The 16,575-nt window shown below is 42.9% G+C and overlaps 1 protein-coding gene across 1 annotated transcript in view; it reads left to right on the forward strand.

The window, feature by feature from the left end:
* lgr6 (leucine-rich repeat containing G protein-coupled receptor 6) overlaps positions 1 to 16,575 on the forward strand; it is a 65,049-nt gene that overhangs the window by 45,236 nt on the left and 3,238 nt on the right. Inside the window, exons 5-16 of the mRNA XM_077018823.1 lie at positions 4,908 to 5,123; positions 5,296 to 5,367; positions 9,343 to 9,411; positions 10,159 to 10,230; positions 11,421 to 11,492; positions 11,890 to 11,958; positions 12,242 to 12,313; positions 13,792 to 13,857; positions 14,050 to 14,121; positions 14,671 to 14,742; positions 15,521 to 15,646; positions 16,246 to 16,394. Of these exons, the coding sequence (XP_076874938.1) occupies positions 4,908 to 5,123; positions 5,296 to 5,367; positions 9,343 to 9,411; positions 10,159 to 10,230; positions 11,421 to 11,492; positions 11,890 to 11,958; positions 12,242 to 12,313; positions 13,792 to 13,857; positions 14,050 to 14,121; positions 14,671 to 14,742; positions 15,521 to 15,646; positions 16,246 to 16,394 (1,127 nt within the window). The remainder of the gene's footprint in view (positions 1 to 4,907; positions 5,124 to 5,295; positions 5,368 to 9,342; positions 9,412 to 10,158; positions 10,231 to 11,420; positions 11,493 to 11,889; positions 11,959 to 12,241; positions 12,314 to 13,791; positions 13,858 to 14,049; positions 14,122 to 14,670; positions 14,743 to 15,520; positions 15,647 to 16,245; positions 16,395 to 16,575) is intronic.

Raw genomic sequence — 16,575 nt, forward strand, 5'->3', positions numbered from 1 at the left:
ATGGATGGATGAGAATTAAGGAAGAAAACAAGAATGAACGAAAGAGACATGTACATTGCCGTATTCCCAGCAAGAGGAGCTGATAGATCATCGGCACTTGGTGCACGAGCTCTTTTTATCATGGGAGTGGTGAATCGCCCTGGCACTGAAGACACATCTGGAAACCATGAGAGAAGCAACAGACGCTGCAACGTGAGACTCAATGATCTGTGAAGGAGCCCAATTTTCCTTCTTCCCTCCACTCCAGCTATTTCCCTCCTAATCGGAATCATGACCCTTCCTAACCAGCTCCCCATGAACGGTGCAGAATTGAAATGCTGTCCGCGCTCTCCCATCTGCCCCTCAACCCTGTACGTTATTTCATCTCAACAGACCCGGTCAGTCCGTCCACAGAGCCTACCTTCATACCTTCGTCCAGGACCAGCTAGTTTTTTTCCAAAAGAATAATTCCACATGAATAACCATTTGCTCGTTTCCTTCTACCTTTGTGAGGATGTTTTCGCTAGAGTCATGGCGTACGATTTTAATTCCTTTACCACCGACACTGATTTTTCCATGTGGATGACATGTATGACTCCAGAGCAGCCTCCAGCCATGGAACACCACCCCACACACACACACACACGCACACACACACGCACACACACACACACACACGCACACACAGTTACCCTTGCAGCTCACAACAACCGCCTATCCAGATCACTCACACTCACTTTCAATTCCCCCACAATAAAGGAGCAGAGGCGGTTCAGCTAGGTGCATCCCCAGAGAGCTGAAAAAGGCACCTGATACTCACCAAACATGCAATTTAGACTAATGATAAGATGAAGACTGGTTAATTACTGAGGCTAGGCTTTAAGAACTGAGGTCAACTGGCGCCTGGTGGAAACAAAGGGAAAGTGAGTGAAGCAGTCAGAGGACAATAGCGAGGACTCTTCCAGCCGTTGGGTCTGTGGCATGTTTATTCCCGCACTGACCTCGAAACCCAGAATCTCTGGCTGTCTCACGCTGTGCAACTTTACTGGGATTACAGGAGTCTTTACAACCAGTAGTACAAAAACACCTCTCTAAGTATCATTACAAAAAATTGTCTTTTCTATGGACACTCAACAGTGGAATCAGACTGCCTGTTTGTCTCTCCCTCTACACCATCATGCTATGATATTTTCAAACTTAAGGAAAGTTTCAACATACCACCTTACCCATGTGTAGAACACTGGCCTGAGAAGCAGGAGATGTGGAAAACAGGGTCCTTACAGAAGGGAAGATGTGTGAGAACGTGCTTCATCAAGAGGGAGGAGAATCTGAATCTGTGTTTGGTGTGGCACTGTTATCCCCAGGGAGTGTTAATTCAACACCAGCTAATGCACTCGCTCCGTCTGCGTTCTAATTAAAAGTCCACGTATTCCACGTTGACCCTATCTGTGGAGCTCAGCTCCTGTGCTGCATTCCTTCACCTGTGTGGATATGTGGGGCTTGAGTTCAAGGTCCTATCAGTATTGTAATAATGTGGTCCATACATTACTCTGAGCAAGAGCACTGACGTAGGAGATGAGATGGGGGAGGGGTGGAGAAGTGCCAGAGATGAATGGATGGATGTGAAAGGTCACCGAGGGGGAAGAATGTGGAGGAAGTACTTGTGGCCGACTGCCCGTGTCCCTCTGCTGTCATACATCACGACTAAGAGCGAGCCCCCCCCCCCCCCCCCCCCCCCCCCCCCCAGGGCAACATTCATTACATCAAAGGCTTAAGTTGTTGACATGGGGAGGACATTCATCTTGGTTGTGGCGATGTCAAGGTCTGTGAACAGCCAGCCAGAAGAGAAGAGAGAGATGAGAAGGGGGAGATCTGTCCCTGAAACCAGCAGCCGCTTCCGTTGGCCTGCTCCCAGCCTGCCGCTTTGTTGGACGGCCAGAAATCAGACATGAAAAGCTGTTGTTCCAACAGTTGTTCAGTGGCTTATGGGATTGCAGTGGATAAGTCATATAAACTGGTTTGTAGTTTACCCTCAGATTAGCTCTGCCTGTCACAAAAGCTATGGTGCTAGATGAAATTATCAATATTATACCTGCAAATACAAACAAAGCATGTTGTCAAAACAGCCCAACAGGGTTGAACTAGAAGGTCATAAACATGACGGCAGTTCTCCTGCCTCTCCACCGATCACACCCTTCCCAGCATCCTTTGAGAGCTGCCTCTAATTACTCTTCTCCTCCTGCTAAAACATGACTTTCATGAGATCTGAAATTTAAAAGGTGGAGGACTACATCTGTGGACTCCACAAGCTCTGTCTCAAAGCAGGCAGCATGCCACAGCTCCCATTAAACAAGCCCGAGCTAGAGGAGCTAAACATAGCTTCATAAAACACACAGGCATAAATCAAGCACAGAAGCACCTGAGGTTCAGGCAAGTGCCAAACCGTGCACAGTGAAAACAAAGGAGAGAACGCAGCAAGGCACAGTTAAATAGCTGAACTACTCCATACATGAAGTCAGAACAGTCCCTACGTTTGACTATAGCAAAGGACAATTTTCCCTCTGTTCATCCACAATTCCAGGAGCCTTGGCTGCTGTTATTTTTCACCTCAAGAGAGCTTGGCAGGATGCAGAAGGAAAAATTATATATGTGAGCAATATTTGATAGTTTGGAGGGTCCTCGTCGATAACAGAAAAGCAGCGATGTGGGTTACAAACTCCCTGTTACTGTCACTGTAACACAGCCCTGTGCCATAGACTGCCTCAAATACCTTACTGATGTCATTTTAATGTTCAGTAGCTTTATGTGCAGTAGTAATATTTATATATGTGTTTAGACATTTCAACTACTTAATGATCTTGTAAATCAAATGATCCTGTGGCATTTGTGGGAAAAAATGTATGATAAAATATATGTTTTGCTTTATCACATGGTGCAATAAAGCAGATTTTTTTAAACCATCATTCATTTTTCCATAGAGATAAACCCATTAGACTCAGACTTCCTAACATCTACATGATGACAGGGTGACGTGTGACTTCAGTGGTCTATTATAGCCCTGATAGTTTAGAAATGTTGCTCCTGGTGCAAAATCCACCAGAGTCTCTGGAACACACAGATCAGACCACAAACAAACAAAAATGGAAATTCAAACCTTGGAGTGCGTGAGTGGAACTTTCTTCTATTACAGACACACACAAACACAAGCCCACAACACACACAAACACCCCACATGTCCATACGTCTCTTTCATACTGGAACATTTCTTTTCCTTTATTCACACTTTTTTCCTGCAAGAGTGACACATATTTCCCCGCTAAAGCCGCTAAGCTGTCTAAACTACAGTCTGTAAACACTCCCACCGCCAATGGTCTTCAGCTCTACACACCAATCAGCTCAGAATCCTGAGGTCAACTCTTCATCTCACAGGAAATGTCTGATCTTGTCCCCTCCACTTTATGAATGTGTACTACTACAGGAAAGACTGACTTGTATTTCTGTTTCTTCTTCTGGTAAAGTGCTCCCTCTACCAGCTGTCTCTCACTGATGTATTCATCAATAACTAAGATCACGCTTTAATGATGCAGTCAGTAAAACTAAACATTTTAGAAATAAGCCAATAAGATGAAACATTATGTTTCGAATGACACAAATATATTTTGTCACACAATGCTGAAATAGTAGATGAAGCACATTAAAAATATAATTTAAACCATAGTCCCGATGCCTCTTTGTGATTGGTTTAAACAAATATAATTTAAACCATAGTTCTGATGCCTCTTTGTGATAGGTTTAAACAACACAGCCATAAAACATTTTGTGAACTCTAACCCCAAGCCCAGCCCTAGACCTAACCTAACGTAAATCCAACCCTAACTCTAACCCCAACCCCAACCTAACCCTATCCCTAAAGAAAGAAAGTAAGGAAGGATATAGTAGCCATTTGCTTAGAGAATAATCTGTTGCTGGGCTTAACCATCATGGGTACAATTCATAATGCTGCAATAGTAGCAAAACTGTTTGCTACTGTTTGCAATAGTAGCAAAAATATGCTTTCATTGCTGAATATTTAACCTAATTATTGTTCAACTTGTTTGGAAAGTAAAGCCCACTGAGGAAGGAACTCCACACTTGTGCTTCTACAATACCAAAGCATAATTTACCATTAATGTAATTAAAGACAAATCAGTTCAAAAGTATGTTGACTTTACAAAGACTTAAAATGCCTACACTAGTCCTAGTCCTGTACCATCTGTCATCACTCCCCAGGGTATTTACTGACACATGGAGAATGAGCAGAGCCTAAGGTGTAAGGCAGTGTAATAGCTCCTGGCTGGCTCACCAGACACATGTCCTTTTTCAATTCTTGATTTCATAAATGAATAGCACCGTCTTCAGTGTTGTTCCCTATGGTGTGTTCCTCAGACTAAAACCAAGTAAAAGGGTGAGAGTGCTTGTGTCATGTTTCAGACTAAATATACACCATACCTCCTTCCATACTGACCACGTTTGCTTATTCTTCCTTTTCTCCACAGTCACACATTTTTTTCAATCATCCACATCAGTTCCGTTTTGTGTAAGTGACAAATCTGAAGTTTCTGCCAGCCGAGCTTTCCAGACAGCAGTCTGATTAAACACTGCACCCAACACAGTCTGATTAAACACCGCACCTACCACAGTCTGATTAAACACCGCACCCAACACTTGCATTATATTCACCAATTGCAGCATGAGGACACAACCCCAGGAATATTATTACACTTTTTTATTGCTGGATTGCTTCAGTGCTCATAAGCACATGTAAATTTGTGAATAATCTAAAATAATATAATAAAATGTATGATCAAAAAAATGTCCCCACCGTGCGGACTTTGGCAGTCTCCTTACACCTCCGAGACAGGTCACTTTTTCTGCCCCTCTGTATGCAGGCGCCTTGATGCCAACCTCCTCACAGAAGTTCCTGCACAGGTGTTTTCAGGCATGCGGTCACTACGGCACCTGTGGCTGGATGACAACGCCTTGACCCAGATTCCAGTCAGCGCTCTCGGTGACCTGTCCTCTCTGCAGGCCATGACCCTCGCCCTCAACCGCATCACACACATCCCTGATTACGCCTTCGCAAACCTCACCAACCTGGTGGTACTGTAAGTGTCTTGTGGCATGTAGTTACCACTAGAAACACACAAGTGTAACTATTAAAATATCAGAGCAAGAGAATGCAAGATAGCACAAGCTAACAGAATTTAATAGAAGTAACAACATTTTCTCTGGTCTTTTAATATCTTCTTTAGGTGTAATAACTGTTTTTATGTTCAGGCACCTTCATAACAACTTAATTCAGACTCTGGGACAGAAGTGCTTTGAGGGACTGCGGAGTCTGGAAACCCTGTAAGTGGAAGCGTCCTTTGGCAAAAGATTAAAGACAACTTAAAAGCTTTTTCCTGTTGTTAGTATCTGGCCTTTGCTCTGTAATTTTACTGAGTGAGGGTTCAGTGACACTATGGTTGATGGGCCAGGCCTAATGAGATGATAGCAAATTAATAGAGATATCACAAATACACTTTTTTCATTTTGCTTATGGCAGTTCAGTTTTTTATAAACACCACCGTTCTTGTGCTCCTTTATCTGTTGATATGTACACAAATAAATTGCAGGGTTTGTTTTCTGAAAACACACATCATTAGAACAATTTTTAATCAAAGGTAGATAGGGCTAACTTTTATTAACTGTTTTGCAAGAAGAAAGATCCTCCCCTCAGTGACCTTTCTTTGCTTGTTTCCCTGCTGAGACTTGGTTCACTTAGTGATTGATAAGCAGACCCAGGATGGGGGGTGTTTCTCATCACTTACTGATTAGGACACACTGAAGTACTAACACTAACATACACTAACGTGATGCAGGGAACTTGCTGGGAAAGAAGTTTTAGTTTTTACAAATTCCATATCATTCCAGTTGTTAATTGTTCATTATTAATCTTAATAATTTTTAATGTTGTAACAAATCATGTTAGAAAATAGATTTAATTCCACAGTATGTGGAAGATATTGTCCTGAGGATGGTAAAGGCACGGTTAATGCTGATTGCTGTACCATTCCAATGTCCTGATACACTTCAAAAACATTCTGCAGTGAGAAACCATATGATCACATTAAATAAATGTATCATTGAAAGTATCACAAAAAGTATCATTGAAAGGAACCCCATATTTTATTAAGGCCTGTAAGTTAATCTAACTTTATAATTTCTTGATTACAATTTCTTGGTTGAAATTACTTCTTACTTGTGACTGAAGAATAGCATGGCTCCCACAGATTGAAATAAAACAATGAAAAACACCCCATAAAGCCATGAGAAATTCTATTAAAAGTCATGAGACACTGAAAGGTGCTGGAGGCTCATGCCAGTTTCAATTTGCCAACATAACATATGAAAGCTTTCCATAAGACTGTTCTGTGGAGAGGCCAAAGCCTTTAAAAGCAATACACGGTGGTCCTCAGGAGAAAGAAAGCTTCCCACCTGCTTTTTAATGGCTAGCTGAAGTGCTAAGAATGATGTTTTATAGGTTGCAATGAAATCAGCTTCCTGAGTCAAACACATAGCAATGAACACTTAATTTGAAAGAAATCACAGTGTGCTGCTCTGAGGTTTGCTGGATTCTGTGTGTGTGTGTGTGTGTGTGTGTGTGTGTGTGTGTGTGTGTGTGTGTGTGTGTGTGTGTGTGTGTGTGTGTGTGTGTGTGTGTAGCAGTAGCAGCAGGTCCTTATTGAAGATTTACGTGAAGAGGCAGGGTTTGCTTTGTTTATTAACTTGTCTTAAATTAGCACATAAAGGATTGAGTCTTACGGAGCCCAGTTATGTCATAGGATCATATATGCGTATCACCAGTTGGCCCAAAGACGTACTAGTCACAGTGTCCATCTGTCAAAGTAGCAGAAACTCAACACTGTGTGGTTTTAGAACTGGGACTGGGCACATTACTGAAACCCTCTTCGATCCAAACAATGAGGTCTGTCCGGGAAACGAAAAGCATTATGCCTCTGCACCATATCAAAGCAAAGTCTCCAAACAAGAGTGATTGATGTCCCAAACAAGGCGAGGAACAGGAACCAGATACGGCCGTAGCCCGAGCTCCACGCCGGCCCTGGATGCCTCCACCAGCTGCCTCCACCAGCTGCCTCCACCACGCTGCTCGTTCAGCGACCTCAGAGCCGACGCTCTGCCAAGCAGGAGTTAGTAAACTCCCACACTGCCCATCCCTCACGACTAACATTAATATCATTCCAGTACATCTCATTTCTGTTCTTAATCAGAAGGATGTTATGTCGCTTGGATTATTCATTCCTTTAAATTTAATCCCATCTCTAGTTTTGATTCCAAAAGACTATGATAACTCTGGCAAGGGTTCGTCTTGCTCACGCCTCAGGATGCTGCTGTCTGTTTTGAAATAAAAGAAAGCATGAGACATGTACTGTGTCAAGGAGATCCAGAAATGTACGTCTGCCGTAATCTCCCTGTTGGGTTCCCACATATCGATAGCAACTGTTTCACCATCACGTAATCATTTCACCTCGCCATGCCACAGCTATTTGAAAGCAAGGGCTGCCCACTTGTAATGAAATTTATTCTGACTCATGTCCTCGTGTCTTCTGGCTACATTTGTATGCTGGATAATTTGTCATTTTGTGTAACCACATTCTGACAGAAGAGTAAGAAAACTGTGTTTATATGCCGATTAAAAAGCCAGTTTGCTGACTTCCTTCTGATAGTATCTGACACAATCTGAAGCAATTTTACATGACAAAAGTGTCACATGAGCAGTCGTAAACAGTCAGCAAGCCATGCTATTCCTAAGATAAAGAAAGATTGGTTTATGGAAAAATCATGGATCAAATTTTTGAGTCCTGTCTGGACAGTCTGTTGACTGAATATTTAACAGTATTATTTGATTATTAATAGAAAACTACGTTTCCAAGTGATCATAGCCACTCTCTCTATAGCTGTCATTACCATCCCTGGCTCAGTTTACCAAAGGTGTCAAAGCACAGAGAGGGGGTGGGGGGTTTGCTGACAGAGTGGATATCGTGTTACGCTCAGTCTCAAAGCACAGCACCAATTCAGGCATAGTTTACTGTGTGAAATTAAATCTAATTTTGGGCTTTTAGAGAAATTCTGCTTTAAAGTTAATGCATATTCATGCACACACACAAACGCGCGCGCACACACACACACACACACACACACACACACACACACACACACACACACACACACACACACACACACACGTGCAGACGTGTGAAGACAGACACACACACACACACACACACACACACGTGCATGCTTAAGTTCAGCAAGTACTTTGCCGCATGTGTCTCTTAGCCAGGGCCCTCTGATCACTTCAAACACTCTGGCAGTTCTACCTGCTGGATTTCTCCCCCTTGAAAAAGAGGTAAAATACATAAATGTTTAGACTGCTTTGAAAGCTTACACTTAACAATGAGGGATAAGAACTATAATTACAGCTATGATGAGGCCCATTCAGCTTGTGGTATTGTGTACAGACAGGTCATTCAGAACCGAGGGATCTGGGAGCAAGCACACACCCCTTCACCTCTGGTGGACCAGAACGCTCAAAACAAATCAGAAGAGCTCATGTTGTGCAGCAGTGGATTCCAGATTCTCTTGTGATTACTTACGAAAGACCAGGATCCACTGGAAATGAAGACGAAAAGGACCATTTACATCCAAACAAACCTATGCTGACGCTGAAGTGAAAGAGAAAAAGAGAGAGTGGGAGGGAGAGAGAGAGAGAGAGATAGATAGATAGATAGAGAGGGAGAGAGAGAGAGAGAGAGAGAGAGAGAGAGAGAGAGAGATAAAGAGAGAGAGAGGTTGCACTTGCACATAAAGCCATGCACACGTAGCAACCACCCTTAGCAACCTGCCCTGTTTTGGTTCAAGCTCTCTTGTTGCATCAAGCTTTCCTAGAAGGCTTATGCAACAAAACATAACGACCGTCGAGGTAGCAGCTGTCACTATGTCAACCAAATCCACCTCGCATGTCCAACGAGGTCACAGTAAAGCTTCTGCTGCCTGATCACAACAAGCCTCTCCAGCTGTTTGCTTACATTATCAACAAGTAGCTCAAGAATGAAATCAGAGTGTGAAAACACTGCAGCTCTTGTAGATATTGAGACGCTGGTGATATGTGGGTGGATAAGTGAATGGTTAAAAACACTGAACGGATGAATCTGTGTCCCTGCTCCCTCTAAACCTTGGCACTTGCACCCACCTTCATATCTTATTATTAAACATTTTGTTCCTTATACTTTATTATTACTAATCATTTTGTTGCTTCTACAGCGAGCTGAACTTCAACTCCCTGCAGGAATTCCCTGTGGCTATCCGGACACTGGCCAAGCTCCACGAACTGTGAGTAACCCAGAGTAACCTTACCCAGTATGCACCTGTTCTACGAGTCCCCTCCACAAGGGTCATCCGGCTTATTACCCCACAGCAAAACTCCTTTACAGCCTAGAAATACAGTCCCATACGACCTCCGGCAGCAGAAGCAGATGTTGTAAGATAAGTGTGTAATCTCTTCCGTCTCAAGTGTCCTGAGAGGCTGTGGGCCTGCGGCTGCCCCGGGACAGGTGGCCGTATATGACACTGGGCATGTTTACATCAGCGCACCCTACACACAAGCAGCTAGCAGCCAAATGCTATACCATACATCTGGACTGAAAACAGATGCATTACACACCAAGAACAAGACTAGTTTCCAAGACCAGTTTCTTAAAGCATGATCAGACAGGTAAACATTTAAGACGGATGGAGTTTACAGAGAGGCTCTACCTATTGTTACGGTTTTGCAGTTTTTTTTTTTCTGAAGGTGACAGGCTTCTCGGAAGTCATAAATACTCGTTTGACATGTAGTGCCAGTGAAGAGTAAAGAGCAAACACAAGCTCTCTGCCGGTGCTAACGTGCTGTGCCAAATATTTCACTTATGCCTTTCCTCAGACTGCCGTGTGACTCTTCAGCCTGTGCAGAACAGAAGTCAGTGAATCAGAATGAACAGCACAGACGTAGCTGTGTCCATAACCAGATAGTAGCACCACATGCTGTGTATTTGTGGGACCTAAGAATGATATGTGATACAATACCTGTTCCTTCAACAGGGGTTTCCACGACAACAACATCAAGGCTATTCCTGAGAGGGCTTTCGCGGGGAACCCGATGCTGCGTACGATGTGAGTCGCGTGGCGCTCGCAGTCTCTCGCAGTCTCTCAAACCCTGCGTGAGGGCCCGCAATGCAAAATCAGAAAATATGCAATATGCAAAATGTATTAGTAGTAGTAATTATAATGATAATAATTATCTTTATTTGCATAGCACCTTTCATGCATACATGTAACTCAAAGTGCTTTATAGACAATTTATAGACAATTTTTTAAAAGCACAATTAATTTTATTACAATAAGTTTAAAATAAACAATTAAAGTAATTATTAAATAAATAAACTTTTATAAATTAAATCGAAGAACGCAAACATGTAAAATGTAGTTGAATCATAATTAAATAAAATAATTTAATAAAATGATCAAATCATAGAAATTCCCTAAAGAAATGCAAATGTAAACAAGAGGGTTTGAGGCTCTGTGCAAGGAAGGTGTCTGAGCTCCTCAGGAAGACCGTCGCTAACAACACCCTCGCTAACAACACCCTCACTAATAACACCCACAACAGGCTTTCATTTGCTATGTTTCTCTAAATTAAATGTCAGCAAACCAAGGAAATACATAGTAAAAATAAACTCTGAACAACACTCTTCTGGACATCAGAGATGTGTGTTATGCAAATGTGTATTAACAAGTAATACACAGTTTGGACCCAGCCCATCTCCTCATCATCTACTTCCCTGCTGTGTTCAGTTCCAACATTAATCCATCACACTGGGTCCATCAGATCCAGGCCTTCAGGCAATTTGATTAGAAGAGCCAGGTGTGTTAGACAGCAGTGTGCTGGCCAGTAAATCTCTAGGAACAAGGCTGGAAAGGGACTACTTGAACGGTTTTACTGATTGAGCCTCTGCCACTTCACTTAAAAATTGCACATGAGACAATGTGGATCCAATCCACCAATTGTGTGAACGCACAGATGTTTTGTGGAGTGTTGAGTGAGATCAGCAAGATTTGGTTAAATATCACCATGGTGCCCATTCACTATCGCTCCTGTCTTCACTTTTAACCATCACAGTTTCTGTTGTTTTATAACTCATGGGTCAACACACATGGTTTACTCCTGATCTAGATTTATTAACCTGATTTAATTAACCTGACTTCTAATCAGTTGGTTATTACATTAAAACAGAGACTGATACCCGTAACACCCAGAGAGATCAACAGACCTAACCATCATCTTGACAACCTTTTCTTCCCAGTCATTTCTATGAGAATCCCATCCAGTTTGTTGGAAGATCTGCTTTCCAGTTCTTGCCAAAGTTACACACTCTGTAAGTATAACTATTATAAATTCCCACTGTTTACATGCGTAAATACCAACTGTAATATTAACAAGTCTAGACAATCATGAGATTTTCATCAAATTTCAATTCATTTTAGCCTTTATATAGTTTCCATATTTATATACAGCATGATATGAAATCAGTGAACTCCGAATGTTATCAAAGTCTGCTTCAGTTATGCTCCCATAAACACAAACAAAATTATCCTAGTGTTGAAGCAAGATTGAAAAGACACACATAGCAAACCAAAATAAGATCATTTTTACAATATTTTTTGCCCTCTTTAGAACACAGAAGGCTCCGCGTGTAATTGCAGTAGACCATAACATGCAGTATTGGCCTTTGTTAGCACGGTGAATTAATGAGTCGATAAACCTGGTTTCAGTTCGCTCAATGGTGCCACTGAGATCGGGGAGTTCCCTAACCTCAAGGGAACCACCAGCCTCAGAGTCCTGTGAGTACGCACACGTTCCTCTAGAGATATTGAACTTTATACAGTTACACTTCAGCTTCAAAATAAAAATGTATATTATTTTATTAGCCATAACAGCTGTAGAAAGAGACAGGCTAACATACATTACAAATTATGGCCAGTTGTATACATTTACTGATAAATTAAATAATATACAGCAAATTATATACAGTACATACATGTACTGTTTCTCTCTCTGTTACACACACACACACACACACACACACACACACACAATCAGTCATTCTTTCTGTTTTTCTTTCAGCACCCTAACAAGAGCAGGTCTCACCAGACTGCCCTCTGACCTCTGTCAGCAGTTACCCAGTCTCAGAGTTCTGTGAGTTCAATACCTCTGCACTACTGACTCCCTGGTATACTTACAGACTCAATACTAAACCCACAGATCCAGTACTAAACCCAAAGATCCAGTACTACACCTACAGATCCAGTACTACACCTACAGATCCAGTACTGCACCCACAGATCCAGTACTGAACCCATAGATCCAGTACTACACCCACAGATCCTGTACTGCACCCACAGTTTCAGTACTGCACCCACAGATCCAGTACTACACCCATAGATCCAGTACTGAACCCACAGATCCAGTACTGCACCCACAGATCCAGTACTGAACCCACAGATCCAGTACTACACCCACAGATCCAGTACTGCACCCACAGATCCAGTACTGAACCCACAGATCCAGTACTACACCCACAGATCCAGTACTGCACCCACAGATCCAGTACTGAACCCACAGATGCAGTACTACACCCATAGATCCAGTACTACTCCCACAGATCCAGTACTGCACCCACAGATCCAGTACTGAACCCACAGATCCAGTACTGCACCCACAGATCCAGTACTGAACCCAAAGATCCAGTACTACACCCACAGATCCTGTACTGCACCCACAGTTTCAGTACTGCACCCACAGATCCAGTACTACACCCATAGATCCAGTACTACACCCACAGATCCAGTACTGAACCCACAGATCCAGTACTGCACCCACAGATCCAGTACTGCATCCACAGATCCAGTACTACACCCACAGATCCAGTACTGCACCCACAGATCCAATACTACACCCACAGATCCTGTACTACACCCACAGATCCAGTACTACCCCCACAGATCCAGTACTACACCCACAGATCCAGTACTACACCCACAGATCCAGTACTGAACCCACAGATCCAGTACTACACCCACAGATCCAGTACTGCACTCACAGATCCAGTACTACACCCACAGATCCAGTACTACACCCACAGATCCAGTACTGCACTCACAGATCCAGTACTACACCCAGATCCAGTACTACACCCACAGATCCAGTACTGCACCCACAGATCCAGTACTCAGCCCACAGATCCAGTACTACACCCACAGATCCTGTACTACCCCCACAGATCCAGTACTGAACCCACAGATCCAGTACTACACCCACAGATTCAGTACTCAGCCCACAGATCCAGTACTGCACCCACAGATCCAGTACTACACCCACAGATCCAGTACGGAAGTCCCAGCAGGAAAGCTTCCAGTAGCAGGGTGCACACCATTTGTGAAAAATGTCACTTAGGGAAAACCACAAGGGCAAAGCGTGACGGATGAATCAGATCGTTAGAAAGGGCGTGCAGACCTGACCTGTATGCTGTTTTCCATCATATAAGCTGTCTTAATTCAAGCATCAACATCATGTCAGTCACCACAGTCTGAGTCCAAGCTGTTATGATCAGCTCCATGGCACGTTCATGGCCTGAGTTCACTGTGTGTCTATGTGGGTGGGTCTGTTTTCTGCAGTGAGCTGTCTCATAATGCTATTGAGGACCTGCCAAGTTTTCTCCATTGTGCATCTCTTCAGGAAATGTAAGGGAAGAAGTCTATTATTTATTTATTTATGCAAACTTAATTTGTTTTTCTCCTGCTTTAGTTGTCAGGGCTGTACTGCATGTATGATCTCTGATGGTAACATTTCCCCCTTATGGTCATGGGAGTTTGTGTGTGGCTGTGTGTGTGACCACTGAGGTAAGAGTTGCTGTGTGTTTTGACTCTGTGCAGTGGGCTACAGCACAATCGAATCCGATGGATTGGGAGGGATACCTTCCAGCAGCTTACGTCCCTCAGCGCTCTGTGAGTTCTGCTGTCCTCTCACCACAGCTCCCAGTATCCCTCCCCAACTCATACTGGTCTTTCTTGCATCATCACAGGCACCTCATGCACTTTCATGAATGTCGCCACCCTTATGTTTTATTCCGAGTTCCAGTAAAATGTGTGTATATTTGCATAAAAAATATAAAGAATACATTAACTTTGAAAGTAAGTGCGTGTCTGTGCATATTAATGTGAACGTCATCGGCTTGATGATCAACTCTGAACAACACTGCCCTCTAGAGGCCACTTTAGAGGAACACAAACAGACAGTGGCTGCATTAAGGGTGCTTACTGTTTGGGCTCAGATGTTTGATCAGTACTGGTACGTGCGCAAAATGAACTATGTCAGCAAGGGAAAAAAATGGATGTTGATAAATGAAAAAAAATACTTGATCACATGTATACATTTTGTTTGGGACTGTGAAATGAATCTTTTTGGCAATTCGTTGTGAATCATGCCCAGATCATCCCCAGAACACGAGTTAATTTTCACAGAGATGAAGAGTCATTTCTTGTGAATACACACAGGGATCTAAGCTGGAACAAGATTGAGAGAATCCACCCTGAAGCCTTCGCCTCTCTCCAGTCTCTGCTTAAACTGTGAGTACCGTCTGTCTTTGGCACACAGTGATGAGACGTGGACCCTTTAGTCAACACACTTCATTAAAGAACTGCAAAAATACAAACGCCCAAATTTTATTTCTGTATTGTCTTAATGGCAAGAAACACTATATGTCTCAGCGCCCCTTTTGGTACTGACATATTTAAAGGCCGAAAAGGAAGAGTGAGCAATGAAACGACATATCTCATGCAAACTGTTTGTTCTTTAATATATTTAAATATATTCTCCATCCTGCAGATGTTTAGTCATGCAAAACGTTACTAAATCTAGCTCTAACCACTCTAGCTACTGGTTAGCAGATAATGGCTTATGATGACAGTGTAGTTCAACAAGACATGAGCTTACATCGTCTGTGGGCAGAGATCGTCCGAGGTGACTCATTGCTTTGTAACCAATGATCAGAGTATAAGGTTACAAAGATCTGTCCAGGCTACATCACACATTAGGACCTCACAGAACGTATAAACATATGATGGCACAAGTATTTGTGAATTGTTACAGCCAAGAGTGAATATTTTGTCATCTTGTCCTTCTGTTCTTGTCTTCCTCTCACTCTCTCTCATTCTCATATTCATTTTACATCTACATCTTTCTCTCTTTTTATTTTCTGTCATAAAGGATTTAAGTCCCTTTACTGTAATGTGCAACTTGATGACAACTGTGGTCTTTACAAATGTGGTCAAGCTAAAAAGAATGACATAACTTGGCCTGGCACGTGGCTTCACAATGGCGTGGCGTAATGCGTGTCGTCCGCAGGGACCTGGCGCATAACCAGCTGAGCAGTCTTCCCCAGGCTGGCCTAAGCAGCCTCACGCATCTGAAGCTGAGAGGGAACAGGGCACTGGCCAGCTCCTTCCAAAAGGAGGATTTCCCGAACATAAGGTATCACAGTGGTCTTTACCCACCCAAGCTTCATGAATGTTTGGTTTGGGAGCCTCGTCACAATCCAGACTGAACACGGCGACACAACGTGGCGTGAACGTTTTCGGCACTGCGAGGTTTTGATAGAGTCGGAAGAATTTCTGCATGATCGCAAGACTTGGTGATGAGATATGAATGTGCCAGTGGATCAAGGGGCCAACATTTGCTCTAAACATCTGAGATTTCTGCTAAAAAAAAAGGCTCTTTTAAAAAAGCCTTTGGTGTTAACCGTGACAGATAAACTGCCCTGCAAAATGAATGAGCCTGTGAGTCTTCATGACCTAAAACTGGATGCATGCTCATTCCATATGTCGTAATGTTCCCATAAAAACTCAGGCTGACTCATGTCAAAGCTTGAAAAATGCACCAAATCGTTAAAACTGAATGCCAACAGCTACAACATCTCATTACATGTCTAAGCATGTTTATACTTATTTTTCTCTTATTTTTAGCTTTCCGGGAAGATAATTACATAAATAGACCTAGATGTGTGTTCTAAGCTTGTATTTGCTCGTCCTGCATGGCTACTCTGAAGTGAATGTCCACTGCTGGGCCTACAGGGTCATCGAGATGCCTCACGCCTATCAATGCTGTGTGTATGGGGCCTGCGGCAGTCACAAACCAGGCAGCCAATGGGAGGAGCTGATGGGCAGTGAGGAGGACGGCCTTCAGAAGAGAGTGCACGCCCTCTTTCCTATACACACAGACTGTGAGCACGCAACCAGCCAACCAGTAAATTCAGACTGGAAAAGCTAACCATTCCCACTCGTGATCTAATTACTAAAACTGAACAGGTTGTTATAACTGACATGAAACAAACACAGATAAAAAACAGTGTGTATGGTTCCACCTCCAAGAACCTCAGAAGCACAGAGGACCTCTGTCTGAAA

Source organism: Brachyhypopomus gauderio, chromosome 10 (genome assembly GCF_052324685.1).
Source record: "Brachyhypopomus gauderio isolate BG-103 chromosome 10, BGAUD_0.2, whole genome shotgun sequence".
NCBI classification, from domain to species: domain Eukaryota; kingdom Metazoa; phylum Chordata; class Actinopteri; order Gymnotiformes; family Hypopomidae; genus Brachyhypopomus; species Brachyhypopomus gauderio.